This window comes from Hermetia illucens, chromosome 4 (assembly GCF_905115235.1).
Source record: "Hermetia illucens chromosome 4, iHerIll2.2.curated.20191125, whole genome shotgun sequence".
Classification (NCBI taxonomy): domain Eukaryota; kingdom Metazoa; phylum Arthropoda; class Insecta; order Diptera; family Stratiomyidae; genus Hermetia; species Hermetia illucens.
Window position 1 is genome coordinate 148,796,156 of NC_051852.1, and position 19,111 is coordinate 148,815,266.

Here is a 19,111-nt window from a genome sequence, read left to right on the forward strand (position 1 = left end):
GTCGCTGGTTACCTCAGGACATTCGCGTTTAATGGCCTCTTCTACCTCGTTCTTTTCTGTGAGGCAGTCAAGGTGTCGGATTTCCAGAGGGCACGTGGGTTCTAGACTGGACACCAAAGCTTTCTCTCCTAGAAGCCCCTTGACTGCTGAACGTAACTTTAATTGTGGTCCTCGGGCCTAGTTGGACTAGGACTGCACCACCTTTCGTTTTCCGAATGGAAAATATTTGTGCTCCTGTCTTCCCCTCGAGCCCTGGACAATACCTGAGTGTAGTCTCCTTCAGATGCCCCTTTGTCTTTTCGTTTTTTCTCCGTTTCGCTCTGCAACGGACTGTATGCGGTCTGTTTAGCTCTCGCAGTGTTCCCATCAGGAAATGTGGTTATTTCTGCTTCCCCGGATTTTTTGTCTTACTCTCAGTGTCCGCTTGTACTACGAAATTCCAGGAGCTCCTCCAGCTCCATCAGCCCGTTTTTCACTCTTTTGTTAACATTTTTCTGGCCGAACCTCGCAGATTGCATGCCCTTTATCATTGGCGTGCATTCTTAATAACCCTTCGGGCCCTGGACAATACCTGAGTGTAGTTTCCTTCAGATGCCCCTTCGTCTTTTCGTTTTTTCTCCGTTTCGCTCTGCAACGGACTGTATGCGGTCTGTTTAGCTCTCGCAGTGTTCCCATCAGGAAATGTGGTTATTTCTGTTTCCCCCGGATTTTTTGTCTTACTCTCAGTGTCCGCTTGTACTACGAAATTCCAGGAGCTCCTCCAGCTCCATCAGCCCGTTTTTCACTCTTTTGTTAACATTTTTCTGGACGACCCTCGCAGATTGCATGCCCTTTATCATTGGCGTGCATTCTTAATAACCATTTCCTCTTCAGCTTTCGCAAGACTAGTCGACAGCGCTCCCACTCGGCTTATATTCGAAATTATCTGGTTAGTTTCAGTAGTTTCCCCGTCTCAAAACTAAAATTTACCGCAATGTCATCCGTCCTGTCACCCTCTATGGTTCTGAGTGTGGGCCGACTATAAAAGGCAACGAACGGCGTCTTGTGGTAATGGAGATGAAGATGTTGCGTTGGACTAGTGGCGTGACACGTTTTGATCACATCCGAAATGAGGATATCCGCCATCGATATGAGGTACCGATCGTGGAAAAAATTGCGACAGAGGCGTCTTCGATGGTATGGTCACGTAACTCGTGCTAACGAGAATTCACTTGCCAAGATTGTTCTGAACATCGAAGTTGATGGTAAACGACCAAAAGACCGGCCGACACAACAGTAGCTTGATATGCTGGATGGGGATTTAAAAGCCTAGAGAAGAAGAAGAAGAAATGTCGGTGAGTTGAAATCCAACAGATAGTGTGGCAGGCTCTGTGCTCGAACAATGTGCCACCAATGATAAGGCGGTGGAAGTTGCAGAAATCCACAAACCTCCCACCATTGCCATTGCGGTCGCCAAAGCCATGTTTCTTCATCACATGGCCGAGCAAGGTGTTGTCAGCCGTTCAGATCTTCCATCACGATCACAATTTCACTTTCCAGAAGCCTCCCCTCAACTGCATTTAATTATTCGTAGAAAGTATCCTTTTTCATTATGTTGGAAGTCTCCCTTTGTGGATAGCATTGTTCAATTGTGATGCTTTTTCATCTGGGCCGGAACCTTGCAGTTAAAAGTCTGTCAAAAACCGGCTCCTATGTCAAGCCGACACAGGATTTGCGTCTTCTATCACTTGGTTTTCCAGAGTATTTCGCGAGATATTTCAGCAAGAATGATGTTAAGCTAATTTGTCTAAAATTCTTTGGATTTGAATGGCCATCCTGGCCATTGGGCATTGGTAGGAAATTGGTAATCTTGAAGAATTTATGCCCTCACGATCGATTTCCCATTGAATTGTCAAATTTCGAGGTACAGTAGTGTCCATGTCATCTTCCACTAGGGCTCTCATCTGTTCACGCAGAGCACTCTTTTGTTTTCGATTTAACGTTCTCGCTGGATCGAGGTGTCTGGTTAGCGCTGATCGGATTCTACAAACTAGCACGTTCACGTTTCTAACTTTCCTTTCTTTCGCTTGTTTCGTTGGAGGTGTAGGAGTAGTTACTAATAGGTGGAATTTACCCTGTACTCATTTCGCTAGTACATGGCCTCATACGGGGGTTTCACCACTGTGGAGAAGCGCACTAAAGATGCTGCATTTTGATCTATTATATTTTCAGTCGAGGACTATCATTGTTCCTCGTTTTCAAAATAAAGATGTTGTTCTTCAGTTTTTTGATATAACTGAATTTCCAGGAAAAAGTATAGCACCTAATGGTGACTGTCCTTGAGCACCCTCGGACTCTTTTGGTTCAGTCCGAATACCAAGCGGAAATCCTTCACGTTTGGGAATTTGTCCTTCCCGGCATTTATGAATTTTACCCGCCAGCGTTCGAAATCAATTCTCGGGCTCTGTTTACTCAGCATACGAATGATGTCCTTTGTCTTCTTTCGAGGGCCAAGAATTCATTCATGTTCTGCCCTGCATAGATCGTATTCACAAGCTGGAATTATCTGCTGGAGCCACTTTAAGATAGCTTTATCTGTGCACGCTAAATGGAGGAGCCTATAGTATGCCCACAGGTACTCCCGGATGATAGTAGATTTTCGCTTTGACATTTTGCCCTCTTGTAGGGAACTCCCTCGACGATGGTCAGAAGTGGAGCTTCAACTTGCGCATACATTCTCTCCTTCCCGTTAACGAGTTCGTATTCCTTTGGGAGGGACAAGTTTTATTGAGATCTCTCTCGCTGATTTGATTATCTCCCGACACACTGCTCCTAAAGCCCGCGGGAAGCGTAGATGGAGGGCCTAGGGCAGAGCATAACAAAGCGTCGCTCACCACAGCTGTCCTGGTCTTATGCTTCTTGCGTGCCTTATCGCTCATTGGTTTATCCTCACCTTCCGCCACCTTCTGCTTTCTTGTGTCCGATTTTTCTGGACATTACCGCATGTGGTGGTGCAGCCAAGGAGCTTGACCTTTTCCGTAGTACCTCCCTCTGCTGCCAGTTTGAATCCTTTCCAGGTTCACGGTGTCCGGGCCGCTTGGCTCCATTTTCAAATACCAGCATTAGACTTGTAGTGTACACGCCAGCTTTTCTTACTTCTGTTCTTCTCGCTAATGTTGAAGGAAAACTTTCTGGCAACCAGAATTTAGACTTAGTCCCCCTTTGTTAGTGGCTGAAATTTCTTTCTGTCAAACCTTCCTCTCCCGCTTATGGGTCAGTTTAGTTTTCCTCAAAATGAGAGTTGCAATACGTTTTTAAGGATTTGTGTAAAACAACAACCTTATTAAAATCGGTTTATCGTCAGCCTGTGTGTCTACTTTTTTTTTTGAGGAGCTGGAAATCTTCAAAAGACACTGGTCGGGACACAGCAGTGTGTGGGATTTTACCCACAGCACCTTCGTTAGCCAAAACTATGTCCATCTTCGCAAAAGCTTCTAATAAGCCGCGCCCCCTAGCATTTGATTCTCTGCTATCCCAGTCTACTCACCTTTGGACTTCGTGCGATTGCGTTGAGAACAAGATTATCAATATTTTTTTGAGAATTGTGGGGTCCTAAGTCCGCATCAATTTGATGCTGAACCGGACCAAATGGAGAGCACAACATGACTACGAATTATATTGAGCGCGGGGTGCTAAGCCCTAAACGAGGGGTCCGTGAACCAAAAAAGAAGGGAGTAAGTTGCTCTCCATTTGGTTCGGTCCGGCATCAAGTTGATGCGGACTTAGGACCTCACAATTCTCAAAAAAATATTTGAATAAACCTAATTTTCTCATTGCAGTGAGCGCCTTCCTAAATTTCGGACATTTACCACTTCCGGCAATATGCCCGTTATCCTGTCCCTCTTTTACTTCGCACAATAGGCATTTGGGGTCCCTATTGCACTCTCTGGCAATATAGCCTTTCCTCCCACACCGATCAATGTCTGTCTGTCTGTCTGTCTGTCTGTCCGTGAGACGCATTTTTCTCGGAGACTGTAGCAGCGATTGGCACCCAATTAGGTGGAAAGGTGGGAACTACGTACGCTCACGCATACAATAAGTTGCATAATGTTACGTCACATGTAAGGGGAGGTTCCCATACTTGCAAAAGGGGGGTGTACATTTTTTTTTCACCAAATATAGCCATGTGGGGTATCAAGTAAAAGGTCTCGGTTAGTACTTTCAGAAGCTAATCCTAGTTTTGACATTTGGAAAGGGGGGCAGTTCGGGGAGTCGAAAGTGATCATTTACTTAGGCGGCAATTCTTATAAACTACCCAGCCCAAAAATCTGAGAAAAAAATCAAGAGGCTGCCACTATATCCCTTCAAATAAAGTTACTGGCTGACTGCGCCGTAGGCAGGAAATACCAGCTTTCTTCGTGGGAGGACATAGATTTGGTGAAATTTTCGAAGTGCTCTGAGTAGATCTTGATGTTTTGAAATAAACCTCAAAGCGTTCTCTGCTCCAGGTTCTCCAATATTAGAATGTAGACTAGACGCCAATTTTCAGTACACAGGATCAGGACCACATACCTAATTCCAGCACTTTGGGACTGCAATGAACTTCGTCGTTCAATGGAATTTAATGTGGAAAGTTATTTGATGTTAAAAATATAAGCCATTTTCGATGGTTTTAACAGTGTAGATAGGAGTTTTCCCAGGATATTAATTTTTGTGTGGAAGCAATTTAAATTGTCTTTAACCTAGATCTACCATTACGTTCATATCCAGATTATATACACGATTGATTAGGAGGTGGTAGCCATAACTTACAGGGAGATTCATTATCCATGGTAGGCCTCAGGTAAAGGATTAAACGAGCAAATTACGGATCTCAGTCTTCGTTGAAGAAAATTTCTCATAACGAGGGGTGAAGTACATTGTCAAGAGTCAGCAGTAATGACGCGCTATGTTCCTTTCAAGAGTGTTTAGCAGCCGCATAACCCACATTAGTTGCCTTTGTCATTTCCCTTTTCAACAACGATTCCTGCAATTTATTCCGGCCCCCTTGCTTTCAAGGTTCTCCACAAATAGCCTGAATCCCAAAGTAAAAAGTAAGCCATTTAAATGCTCATGTGCTTTGCATTTGCATGCCCTAATTTGCAGGCCAAAATTTAACACGAAACCACTTAAAATTTTATAACTCCATTCATGTGAGTAATTCAAACGGGGGAACGTACAGTCACTTCACTCATTACGACAATAAATCAAAATCCTTGTGTGCATGAGTGGGACCGTTTTATTTGTTTGTTTTCCAAGGATCTGGTTGAGCCAAAGTCATTAAAAGTCCATAATCATAAAAGAACTGGAAACTCCCTAGAACTATTCCGGTCCACAGTGTAACGTTCTATGCTGTTTTCAATGAATATTAGAGCGGTGAGCATCATCATCATCACGAAGGGCATTAGATGTCCCTCCCCAACGCTGGAGCGGTTTGCATAGCATAGCACATATGCTCTGGTCCACCTATTCATTTGTGCTCCACATACTTTCGCCTCTCTAGTTTCCCATATTTCGGTCTTTTAATGTCTATTAGAAACTCTTGAATTCAAGCTTGTTAAAAGTTAATAATCCACAATAGTTTTGGCCACACACAAGCAATTTCCGTTGGATGGAAGAATGAAGCATCAAATGGAGAATAGTACGAAACACCCCCGGTTCCAAACCCTCGTTCGGGCCGCGTCCGCCACAACTGAATAGACGAGATTATTCAGGACGAAAGGACGACAGTAGAACCAGACAAGTTGAGAAAACATAATTACAAAAGACCCTGTAACCAAGTGAGTGTGGAGTGCGACGAAATAAGAAAGTGGGGCAGTTATTATGTGTGCCCCGAACGGCAGACCTAAAGCCCTAATCTTGGAGAACAGCTTCAACGCTCTTTGTGTAAACTTTATATAGTTGGTTTGCTTCTCGTTTTTTCGGCCTCATCTATTCTCTGGCCTCTCAGGGAGTGGATTCGTCCAAAGGAAACTGTCGGAAAGTAATTATAAGAACAAAAGTGGATGGTAACTAGTTTCATCCTCGGAATAGACAAAATGCTTCTTAGATTCTAGTTCTGTTGAGTTTCCAAGACAGTGGTTGGAAGTCCTATGGAGGGCATCTGGTAGAGGTCAAATAGTTTTTTATCGCTTCTTAAAAGACCAAAAGGGATTTGGGGAAATTCGCATCTGAGTAATTGGGTCAATTGACTGCTTCCTATAGTTAGTTTCGTTCATTCTATTTTATGCACAACAGGACCCATTTTGAGAAGGGTTGTTGATTCGAAATTTCAGCAGCTTCCTGCTTGTTTCATATTGATGAATCAGCGGTATTTGATTGCCATGCTACCGAATATTTGATGAAAAGCACTTTCTCCCCACTCCTTGATGGAATGGATCAAGAAAACAATGAAATCCAAGGATTAAGGATCATATTTCCACTCATAGTCCTGTATTCATTCAGACGTACTTTTGTCCTACCTCATCCTTTGTTCCATACCAATGGGGGATGAAAAAGGTTTGAAATCCCTGATTTCTTCACGCTTATCCCCTCCCAACCCTTCAATGTATACAAGGAAGTTGCATTTTAAATCATTCAGAAATAGAACCGCTCTGAGCGGTGTTGGCTCCAGGCAGAACTCATCAGCTTAGGCAAATAGCGGAAGTTAAAAGAATTCTCACACACAACACCCCCATCTACTTGGTTTGCATCCCTGGAAAATGTTGGAAATCGCTTCGCGTTTATGTCTTTCGCTCCTGGATAACGTTAAAAGGGCTACAACTTGTAGAGTGATTTGCAAAGAGGTTTAGAAGGAATTTTATGTTCTTTCAATCCGTAGGAAGCTCCCAACTAGCTGTGCTGTCTGCTCAAGTGCGAAAAAGTTTTCCATAAATATAAAATACAAGTGAAAAGCCAACAAAGGTAGTGAAGTGAATTTAATTTAAAAGTTTTAAGTGAGCAAGTTTTATTAGACCGAAACGAAGTAAGTGGGGAACCGGAATTAAAAAAAATGGCTTGGGGCTATTGGAGTGCCACAACGGTAGATCGTGGCCGTTCACCACGTCGTAATACACAATGTGTCGCGATGCCAGTGAATACGGTACCGCAATCAGAACCTCCACCACCCGTCGCCACCTGCTACAGTCCAACCTGCCGTAGCCGATGCACTAGTCCTTGCCATAGTCCGTGTCCGGATAGTCCTTGTCAGTCGGTAAGTCCACCATTGCCGGCTCCTCCATCATTGGCACAATGCTCGCAAATGCAACAACCACAACAACCGCCACAACCGATTCTACCGCCAGAGGATTACTCCCGACGTGCTTCATTGGACCGCTTGGATAGTCCACAGGTAATATTAGTTCTAGTTTTTGCACAGAAAATTATGGACGAAATGATATCAGTTTCATGTAATTCAGTTAATCAATCAACATCCTTTCATAATGTAACGTGTAGATGTAGATTTCATACATATCTTGTTAACATTTTCATTTTCGATATGTCCGTGGAATTTGCTCAGTTGATGGATTGTTCAATGTCTCTGCGTTAACATCGCTCCCATCCCTTCCTTTTTTTCTTGGACCATGTTGTATATTCGTCCTATATTCTTCCTGAGAGAGGGTGTCCTGATTTTTTTTTGTAATCGTTACGATTGGAACTTCGAGATTGTGGAAAGAGTTAAAGCAAGGAACTAGACCCAAAGATTGCAAAGAAATGAAGGTACTATGTAGATCCAAAAATTCTGCGTCCTCTTTTTTTCAGAAGGAAGCAATTTGATGGCCCTTTTCACCGCATTAGTAATTATACACAAGTTGAGCATTAATATCACATAGGCCGGTCCCAGCGTTCTTCGATAGGTTAAGGAATACAACCACTAGTTGACATTTTTTCAGGATCATAGAGACTAGGGATAGAGCTTCCGAGAAACTTCACTGGGGTTATAAATTGGTACACCAAGTTGCCTCAAGGGGGGGGGGGGACGTTGTTGAAATGCATTTTGCCGGACTCCTGTTGTAGATAGACAACCGGCTAAAACACCCCCTTGATGCGCGTAGGATTCTAATTCGGAACCATTTGACACATTTCCTCAGACCAGGCCTACTCAGAATAGAGCCAAAACCTCGTTGTTTAGGGTGCTTCAGCTACCCTAGCATCTATTCTATCTATATCCATCTTTTTCGCCTTAAGAATGCCTTCAGTGTAACGTGCCACTTGGCTGCACGTGTCGTCGCGACGCAGCATGGCCTTAATTGTGGTGTCCGGCGATTCTTGATACCTTTCCATCGAAAGGTGATGACGATGACGCTCCCTCCTTCTGTTGAAGGAAATGGTGTGGTAGGCATCATCTACCTACAATCTTCCAGTAAATGTCGCGTGGCTGTGTCTTACTGCGCTCGCCTTTTCTGAGATATATAAACCTCCGCTCAGCAGCATGGAGAACGATCGGAATAGCTCCTGCTATCACCATCACTGCTGGCTCCGTGATGGTACGATAGGCGGACACAACTTGCAAAACTCTCATCTTTGTACTTGCGTCTATCTTTTTCTCTATCATTATGCTATGGTATTTCACCGTCGGCTTCCACAAGACCATGGTTTCAATAGCCTGAATAGGGAGGACTGTGGGAGCTAGGGAGAACTCAAGTTCAGCCACCAATCTGCTAATTCGCCGCATTATCATTGCCAGGGTGCGCTGAGCTTGCACAACCGTGCGTACGATAACTGATGCCGCAACATAATCCGCGATTCAAGAGTCATCTTGAGTCGTAGAAAACTATCTATAAGGCGTTCCAAAGGTCGGGCCAAGGATACATCCCTAAATTGTCCGCGATGGGACTTCCATTTTGTGGTGCCTTTCCCGGGTCTCGTGGAACAAGGCACGGTCCTTTAAATAGTTCCTCGATATTCTAAATAAGTAACCTGGAGTATGGAAACAATTTTCCGTTTCTTACTTCTGGCTTCACAAGGAGCACCACTCGCCGACGCAAGGAAGACCACTCGCCCTCCATCTTTGCTACTTCCATAGAACAGAGTGATCGATTGCAGCGAGCCTTTTGGTAACCAGCTTATACTCAAGGCCCAATCATCATCAACGGCGCAACAACCGGTATCCGGCCTAGGTCTGCCTTAATGAGGTACTACAAACATCCCGATTTTGCGCCGAAGTCCTCCAATTCCAAAGATATTGTCCTTATAGACTTTCCGGGCTGGATCATCTTCATCCATACGGATTAAGTGACCCGCCCACCGTAACCTATTGAGCCGGATTTTATCCACAACCCAACGGTCGCGGTATCGCTCATAGATTTCGTCGTTATATAGGCTACGGAATCGTCCATCCTCATGTAGGGGGCCAAAAGTTCTCCGGAGGATTCTTCTCTCGAACGCGGCCAAGAGTTCGAAATTTTTCTTGCTAAGAACCCAAGTTTCCGAGGAATACATGAGGACTGGCAAGATCATTGTCTTCTACAGTAAGAGCTCTGATCCTATGGTGAGACGTTTCGAGCGGAACAGTTTTTGTAAGCTGAAATAGGCTCTGTTGGCTGCCAACAACCGTGCGTGGATTTCAACATCGTAGCTGTTATCGGTTATGATTATCAACGATCTCAAAGTTGTATTCTCCTATCATTATTCTTCCCGTTTGACCAGTCCGGTTTGATGTTGTTTGTTGGTTGGTTTTTGGTGCTGACGTTGCCACCATTTATTTCGTCTTGCCTTCAATGATGTGTAGCCCAAGGTCTCGCGCCGCCTGCTCGATTTGGATGAAGGCAGTTTGTACGTCTCGGGTGGTTCTTCCCATGATGTCGATATCGTCAGCATAGGCCAGTAGTTAGGTGGACTTAAAGAGAATCGTACCCCTCGCATTTAACTCAACATCACGAATCACTTTGGAGCAAGTGATGGGCCATGTTAAAGAGGACGCATGATAGGGCATCCCCTTGTCGTAGACCGTTGTTGATGTCGAATGGCCTTGAGAACGATCCTGCTACTTTTATCTGGCCTCGCACATTGGTCAGGGTCAGCCTAGTCAGTCTTATCAATTTCGTTGGGATACCAAATTCTCTCATGACCGTGTACAGTTTTACCCTGGCTATGCTATCATAAGCGGCTTTAAAGTCAATGAAAAGATGGTGCAACTGATGTCCATATTCGAACAGTTTTTCCATCGCTTACCGCAGAGAGAAAGTCTAATCTGTTGCTGGTTTGCCTGGAGTGAAGCCTCTTTGGTGTGGGCCAATGATGTTCTGGGCGTATGGGGCTATCCGGCCTAGCAAGATAGAGGAGAATATCTTGTAGATGATACTCAGCAACGTGATACCTCTATAATTGCTATGCTGCGTGATATCTCCCTCTTTATGTATGAGCCAGATAATGCCTCGTTGCCAGTCGTCAGCGATTCGCTATCCCACACCCTGAGCACAAGTTGATGGACCACCTGATGTAATTGGTCGCCTTCATATTTAACCAATTCGGCTGTAATTCCATCGGCTCCTGGCGACTTATCCATTGCCCGGACTGTTTCTTCTATACTTTTTTTGGGAGTAGGGTAGGTGAACGCATCAGAGAACTAGCCAGGAACCATTTGACATATTACTTCCGGCTAGCCCTCCCGCTTTCCCGGCTTTGGGAGCTTTCAAATCAGGGAATTCCTTTCATCAACGGGAGGGGACGGGATGAAGGGAGTTGCCAGTTCAGGGAAACCCTTACCGTCCGATTCCTCCGCCGGTCGAGTTCAATTTTCTTCGCAATAAGAAGAGCCCGAAATAATGCGCAATATAATTCCAGCTGCCAGCGTTCTTCAACATCTGTCTGATAATGTTGTCTGACGAAAGCCGTCCCACCTCTCGCAAGAGAAAAAGGTGTGTTCAGCGTCGTCTGCCACTCCATTGCAGAACACACAATCCGGAGATCGCGCCTTCCCAATCCTGTGTGGGTAAGACTGAACATCTCCACGCTCGCCTAGAAGTTGGGTAAGGAATTAATCAATCTCATAGTGCCTTCGGTTCAGCCACGAGTCTAAATTGTCGATGAGCCGCGCAGTCCATCTGCCCCTTGGCTCATTTTGCCAAGAGTTGCCACTCGGGAAGGGTGTGTTGTAGTTCTTCGCGGGAAATCACCGACGGTAAGCAGACGCCAGTCGCAAAGCTCCCTACCTCTGCGCTTGGGCAAAGCTCATACCTCCGCGCATAGTACAGAACCGACTGCATTGCTCCCATAAGGAGACGTTTCCTAGCTAATATAGGGCCCTCAACTTTCGCCATTAGCCGATTCAAGGCCGCGACTCCAGGTGCAGCCCTGTCCGCTGCTTCTTTGATTTGCTCGAAGAAGCTCATCTTCGAGTCGAGCATTAAACCAAGGTATTTAACCGTTGGTTTTGACTCTATAGTCAACACGACGATCGATATGGGACACAGGGTCAGGATTCTCCTTCTGGTTAAGACAACTATTCCGATTTCTTCCAGCGCAAGGCCGAAACCGTGAGCAGTCATCCATCCACTTACCCGTCGCATCAATATGCCAAGTCTGCTTTGCGCCTGTTCAACAGTGCGTCCAGCAATAAGTGCCGCAATGTCGTCTGCATAACCAACCAGGCGCGACTTTTCGGGCATATCGGGTCTCAACAGGCTATCATAGGAAGCGTTCCAGAGGTCCGGTCCTAAAATGGATTCCTGTGCTACTCCCGGCTTGATTTCCATCCTCCTTTGGCCCTCTAGCGTCAGCATGGAGCGATCTTTCAGATAATCCCTCAATATCGACAAGAGATAGCGTGTCACGTGAAATGAGTCTATCTTACGGAATTGAAGGCATTTCTGACTTCAAGCGTTATGAGGAGCACTATCTGCCGAGATCGGCGGCTGTGTGCCTCGACTCGATGAACCCCATCTACGACCTCCATAATAGCATCCACTGTGGAGCTCCCTGTTCTGAACCCGAACTGCCATGAGAATAAGTCTCTGACAGCAAGGCAACAAGGAAAAATTTACTCCTCCAAGCAAACGTTGAACATTACAAGCAGCAATTCTGGCCGTTGGCAGAACACTAGTTTGTAAACTTCCGCCGGGATGCCATCACCGCCTGATGCCTTCTTGTTTTTCATAGTGAGAACCGTTTCTTCCAGCTTTCTCATTGTGAGAACGGGGCAATCCACGACGCTTTCCTCGCTATTGACATTAACCCGTACAGGGTGTCTGGGGAACAATGCCGTCCATCTGGTCGGTACTTAGCACCGATTTTCCGGGTGGCAAGCTTATACCCGAGTCCCCACGGGTCCTTATTCACCTTGTTGACAAGGTTCTACCAGCCGCGAGTTTTGCTTTTAATTATAGCGGTATGGAGTCTCCTTTTTGCTGATCTATACTGTGTCCTTATGGCACATGCCTCCTCGTTGGCGTGCAAACGTTGTGCCTAATGATGGAGCTTATGATACTCCCTCCGTAGGTCGGCGATTTCTGCCGTCCATCAGTAGATAAAAGGCTTGTCGCGCCTGGGTCCCCTCCGAGGCATGAAAGCCTCACACGCCGTCGTTATCAGGTTCATCACTGAATTTACGACGGTGCCAGCTGCGACATTACCACCCTCGGAGGGCCATCCAGCGCGGCCCTGCCTGCTCAGAGAGCTTCGACAAACTTCCCGATGTTCACTCTCGCGACATTCCACAGGCAGAGGGAGTGTCGCGTTAGTGCTCGCCGACAACTAACATCAACCACTTCGAACGCGATGTACTGGTGATCACTTGCCGAGAAGTCTTTTAGGACTCGCCACTCATTCCGACGCAAAAGTGATATCAGGAATGCTTCCTTGACAGCCTGGGCGCCGACACGTTGGCGTGAATCCGGTGTTTTAAACTACGAGCCCGGTTCACGCCACCATTTCCATCCCCATCTAAGGGCCCTGGCATTAACATCACCGCCTACCGCGATTCGTCCCTCCGTGCTCGAAACGGCGTCCTCCAGAGTATCAAGCCGACGCCGAAAATCCGGCATCGTTACGTTCGTTGTCAGGTAAACGTTAAAAAACGTTATCCCTAAACACTGGATCCTGACAAACCCGTTCCCTCGGCCTTCGGTAGAAACACGAAGCCGAGCGCCGTCCTGAACCCAGATGGCAGCGGTGTCCGATAAGTCGAGATGCCCTTAGGATCCTTGTTCCGGTATTGCTCGCTAATTAGCACTAGATAAACATTAACTTCCGCAGCGAACTGTGCTAGGAACTGGTGAGCGCTTGCACTCCTGTCCATGTTAATTTGTAAAATAGGGATCATGCCGTTCGTACCCTAGCCCTTTCCAATTCCGCCCTGAAGACTAGACACCGTCCCGAGGCCGCAGTGTGTGCGACGCTCTCACCAGACGCGCCACGATCCCTGCAGAGAACGTAACTCTCGCTTTCATTCCAGGTCTTCGCTTGATGTCCCACTTGGCTGCATCTCCGGCATGCTGTTCTCCTATCTGGTCGCTTGCAAACTGCTGACGTGTGTCCACAGTCCAGACACCTGTAGAACTTGGTGGGGACTATCCGCATTCGCACCCTGCATATTACCCATCCAATTTTGATTCTCCCGCTGCTAAGGAGTTTCCTTGCATTTTGCTCGGGGACTTCCATCACGGCGAGCTTTTGCCCTCGAGCATTTACAGAGGTGATACCTACCCGCGCATTGGTTATCTCTGGACATTCACGCTTATCGCCTACTCTACTTCGACCTTTTCTGTGAGGCAGTCAAGATTCCGGATTATTAGAGAGCACATGGGCTCTAGGCTGGAAACAAGAGCCTTCTCCCCTAATAACTCCTTGATCGCTTCGTTAGAACATTCTCTTGTTAGTCGTCTTTGAGCCCAGTTCGACGAGAACTCCGCCACTCCTCGTTTTTCGTATGGAAGACACCTCTGCTCCGTTGTCTTCGGGTTTCATCCTGGAGCGGATTTCACTAAAGACTTCCGCCAATGTCTAGTCCTTTTTCGTTTCCTCGTCTTTTCTGCTCCTGGCTCTTGGTTGGCAGCGTCCTTGTCTTTGGACAGACGTGTTTCTGGCGGCGGAGTCAGTTGTTTCTTTTTTCCCATCTTCGCCTTCTTTTTTGGGCCCTGGAAACTACTTCGATGAAGTCTCCTTCAGGCACGTCGTCCTCTTTCCGCTTTTTTCTCAGTTCGCTGTGCAGTGAGCTATGTGGAGTCTGTTCGACGCAAGCAGCGTTCTCAGCGCTCTCTGCTCTTCAATCGTCTTCATCTGCTTTCCAGGTTCGCTTATAGAAGGAGATGCTGTTCAACAGTTCCTGCAGTTCCATCAACCCGTTTTTCACGCCTTTGCTGATGTTGCTCTGAAGGAACGTTGCCGACCGCATATGCTTCACCACTACTGCGCATTTCCTGATGAGCCTTTCCTCTTCGCAGTTCTCTATCTTTATCTTGGAAACTTGTCCGCGTCCGTTTTTTCACAAGATGGCGATTGGTATTACTGAGTTCACTTCACTTCACTTATATGCACTAGAATCCACCGGAAGATGCTTGTCCTCCTCGGAGGGCCGGTTTTGAAAGCCGATAAGGAGACGAGTATAACTGAGACCTTTGCCGCTTCCTGGTGAGAAGTGCCGCTTACTAGAAACAACCTCTTTCTGATGCCATGACCACCATTTTCTAAAAACGTATCAACCTACGAAAAGGACTTCTTTACGGATGCTACACGTGAAATTGTCAAACCTGTATTCTCAGTAAATTTTTGTTGAGGATGCCGGGAGTTCTGAGTCCGCACCCACTTGGTGACAGATCGGACCACTTGGGCAGCAACTTACTTCCTCTTGTGTAGTCCACGGACTCCTCTTTTTTGAGTTAAACACCCAAGTTTTCAAAAAAGAACGAAAAAGTTGACTGACGGAGGAAACTCATCAGATGCTACCCCACCTCTGCCCTGGGCAGAGGCCTGGTTTAGGTCTGGACTTAGGACTGATTTCACTTGAATATAATTCGTACCCATTACGTGTTTGCGATTATATCTAAGTGGAGCGATTATCATCCGTCGTTACTTTCGGTCACGCTGCTCCCAGGGCAGAGGTGAGGCAGCGTCTGATGAGTTGCCTCTGCCAGGGTCAAAACCGTCAATCAAGTTCTTCGTTTTTCAACTTTTGTTCTATATATTTACGAAACAAAAATGGAATGGATATTTGCGGCCATGCAGGCTTACAAGGATGTCCTTAACGATTATTAAAATAAATCAAACAAAATTTTTCATGTAAATTTCGTGTTGAACTTTTCCCGGTTTATTTATTTGACCTTGAATGAAAAGCCGTTTCATTAACATCATTGTGAGGACATCTGTTGAAAATCTGAAAACATTACTAAAACCTTCAGATGTACTTTTCGTTTTTCGATAAACGTATTTTTCTTCATGAATAATTTATGGCCATTACTTGCCATTTTAATTGGCAATTAAATCCTAAGCCAATTAGTCCACTTCGTGCAGCTTTCGTTTTGCATGAACTGCTGAACTTGTAGCCCAAATTATACCCTAAGAAAAAAGAAAAACATTTTCCATACCAAAGTATAAGTGTGTAATTACAAGGAAGAGAAAAATCAACGCAGGAAAAGCTTTAAACCCCAATGGAATATTGAATCAATTTTTCGTTTGATTCATTTCCACTTTGGAAATTTTATTCATTTGAATTTCGTCCCTTGTGTTTGCGGGGGTGAGATATAAGCTCTTCATTTTCGGGGGTTTTCCATGGAAGAATTGAGAAGATTACACCGAACGCTAACTAAAATTTTCATTAATGGTGGAAAGCATTAAATTTGATAGCTATGTGAATATGAGCTTTTCCCACCAACATTTCATATCCAATCTGAATTGAGTGGGTCTCTTAGCATCTCTGAAATATACTATCATTCTCTCTTGGTAATTTCCTAACCATACAAGGACTAAATATCGCCATAACAACTGAAAATCTCGCCGAAATGTGAACATCACGTTCGTGAGATATCTCCACCTCTCTGGTAAATTCAGATAACCCATCTATAAAAACCACGAGCACACCAATGTCGGCTCGAACTATCTGAAGGAAGGGATCCTTCAGAGCTAAAATCTTAATCTCAACTATAGCTATATCCAATTTTATATCATCTTACACAATCTCATATCCATGGATGTATTCATTTTCCCAATTTTCCAATCGAGCGATTCGCTTCCATCCTCCGCTAGAATGACTTTAGGCAAAACTATTTCCTCCCTAGCGAAGCCAAGTCAAGCTGATGTCGAAGGCAGGACACGAGACGCTCTGGAGAGGAGACGTGTATGAAAATGAAGAGGCATGAACAACGACAGAGAGTAAGTGAACCTTGAAAGGATATGTTTGAACACTATACAAGTATACGGTGTTGTGTTGTACTAGACCTTTCAGAACTATTTCCTCCTACTTTGTGGCTTCCTTTTCTTCACGTGGCACTGCAACATTCGTCTTCTTGTCGTGGAGCTCCATGCTCCATTTCGCTCTCTCTGGCAGGACCTTTTTCACTTCGATCGAACAAAGTGGATGATTTGTATTCGGAAAACAGATAAAAATCGACTAAAATCTTCATGTCACTCATCCATCCATCTGTTCGATAGTCCTCCGCTCGCTTCCATCTGGCATATCACGCTCGTCCTGTTGGAGTTAAGGAAGGAGAGACGCGAATGACAGGGGACCCGTAGCTTAGATGAATAGCAACCACCATGACATGGAAGTAATAGATGACGAACATTTCGTCACCGTATTCCTGTTTCCATAGGAATGCGACACTATTTTCGATACCAACTCCAGCTTCCTCGTTCCACCGCAATTCATGTATTCAGAGGCAGAGATTGCAACCTTTCGGTATTGGGTGTTTTTTTTTTTTGTAAAACTTCGGAATCAAGGAAGGCAGAATGAGGGTGATCGGAACTTCAATGGAGCGTAAAGAACATAGTGATTGTATTAACTGTTTGCTTTGGGGGAAGCAAAGGCACAGGGTCCTTGGTGAGTGCACAACATTGAACCAGTGCCTTGCTTGGAAATTTCATTTGATCCATTATCCTTCATCGACAAGTAATGTATCCCTAAATTTCTTTCTTGCCAGATTTTTCTTCATTTTTTCCCCTAACAATCGTTCCCTTTGCTGTCAAGTACCCACTTCCCGTCTTTGAGGGTTTGTTTCTTCCCCCCTTTTCTCGTGTTGTGCAAGTAGCCCACCTGAAAATCTCGGAAGAGATTCAAAGGATTTTCAAGAATGTATGTATATGGAGGGCATCAAGAAAGGTGCTAAAAACTAACAATATTCTTTGGGCTCGGATAAACGATGCGATATATTGTTGAATCTTTCATTTTTTTCTATCATCTCTGAGATAGGAATCGTAATATCTACCAGGGGATGATACGACCGAAAAGTCCCTTCAGCCCCAGTAACTTAAGGTGGCGACCACGAGTGGAAACTAGTGTTGAAATGAAATCATCCCCGGGGTGTTTTCTTAAATGTTCCCATGTACACACCACATTGTCAAAGCCTACTAAGGGAGGACCTACAAAGGAAGCAGGTGGTAGAGTGTGTGCTCACCTGTTATTTTCGGAATAATACGATTTCATCATTTCTTCGTAACTCTTCCAGTGTGTTCATAATAAATGATGCATTTCCTAGGATTTTTCGGATGAAAGGTACAATATAATTCTTATCGGCCACAGAGTGGATTACTGCTATAGTGTGGGGGGTGATGGGGACCAAGTATCGATTTTTTGACAAAGGATGTTGAGGAATACTCTGAGGTATATACACAATAGGTTAAGAAGGTCATCGTTTCTCTTGTCATTTTGATAAGATGCATAGTACGTGAGAGGCTTTTGTTGAGGGGTTTTTTTTTGTTCAATTTAAGGGCTATTTGTAGAATAAATAATGAATGATCGTGTGGGATAGTTCCATTTGTTATTTTGACCGTCCTTTTTCTCGATTAATCGAATATCGAAATAATGGTATTATATTTGTGGAGTAGATGTCTTAGTGACAGTTCTGTATTACTCAGTTATGTAAACAGAAAAGGGTCTCTCGTGTAGTGTAGTGGGAGCCGATTTAACTCGTGAACCGTGGTTCCAACTTGAGAGAGATAATGACAAACCCAACCATATCCCAGGAGGTTACTCGGTAACCGATTTTACTGGGAATACTGACTGGTGAGAGCGAACAAGCTGGCAGTCACCTCGGGGTAGCCATTTTAAGTTATTATCATTATTCTGTTAACTATAAGTTGCACCGCGTCCTTAAAGAAATATTGTGACCTTTTTACTGGTTATAATGAGCCTATAGTATCTCAAGCAAGCCTATAACCGTTAAGAATTTTAGTATATTCTCTATTTTCAAATCTTTCAACTTTGCATCTGATATTAAGTTGACTGACGGTTTCGTCCAGGGCAGAGGCAACCTATCAGACGCTGCCTCACCTCTGCCCTGGGAGGTGGTACTCGTTTCATTTATATATAATCGCAAACACGTCATGAGGACGAAATATATTGAAGTGAAATTCGTCGTAAGTTCAGACCTAAACCAGGCCGAAGTGATTTTTTTGTTTTTACAATTTTGCGTAAAGCGCACATGTTCCAGCGTGTGGGTTTTTTACCCATTAAAACCACCCCCTAGTTCCTGCCCTCTTCCCCGTAGAACCACCACACAGTATTTCATCGCGGGGTGGACATGGCCTCTCCCTTTGCCCATCGATTGCATTCGCAACCGCGCCTTTCTCGCCTCCTCTGCCTCTCTTAATCTGCACTGAATCCGCCCTACCATGGTTTTCACATGCATGCATGCTCTCCTAGCATGCAAGCATTTTTCCAATTATATTTTCCGCTGCTAGTCTTCCTCCCAATGTCTCCTCTAGACTCTGTTTTTCCTCAGCGAGTCTAGGACAATGGAAGAAAACATGCTCCGGGTCGCTCGGAATATCGTCGCAGCTGGGACAGTTGGGCCAGCTGTCCAGTTTAAACCACCATGTCCCGTGAGAAACTGCTTGAGATCATAGTTTATCTCACCCATACGTTCTCTGTGTCCACACCTTGATGCTTGGTATCAATCTGTGGACCCATCAACCCTTTCTTGCCTGCTCCCAACGTTGCTGCCATCTGCTTAAGGATTCCTCC

The 19,111-nt window shown here is 45.1% G+C and overlaps 1 protein-coding gene across 5 annotated transcripts in view; it reads left to right on the plus strand.

The window, feature by feature from the left end:
* The window catches only part of LOC119653632 (atypical protein kinase C), a 333,534-nt gene that overhangs the window by 12,423 nt on the left and 302,000 nt on the right, over positions 1–19,111 (plus strand). For all 5 annotated transcript variants that reach the window (XR_005249728.1, XM_038058408.1, XM_038058409.1 and 2 more), the window contains exon 2: positions 6,839–7,348. Coding sequence is in view for 4 of the 5 variants with exons in the window: in XM_038058408.1 (XP_037914336.1) it covers positions 7,010–7,348 (339 nt within the window). In the remaining variant the exon portion in view is untranslated. The remainder of the gene's footprint in view (positions 1–6,838; positions 7,349–19,111) is intronic.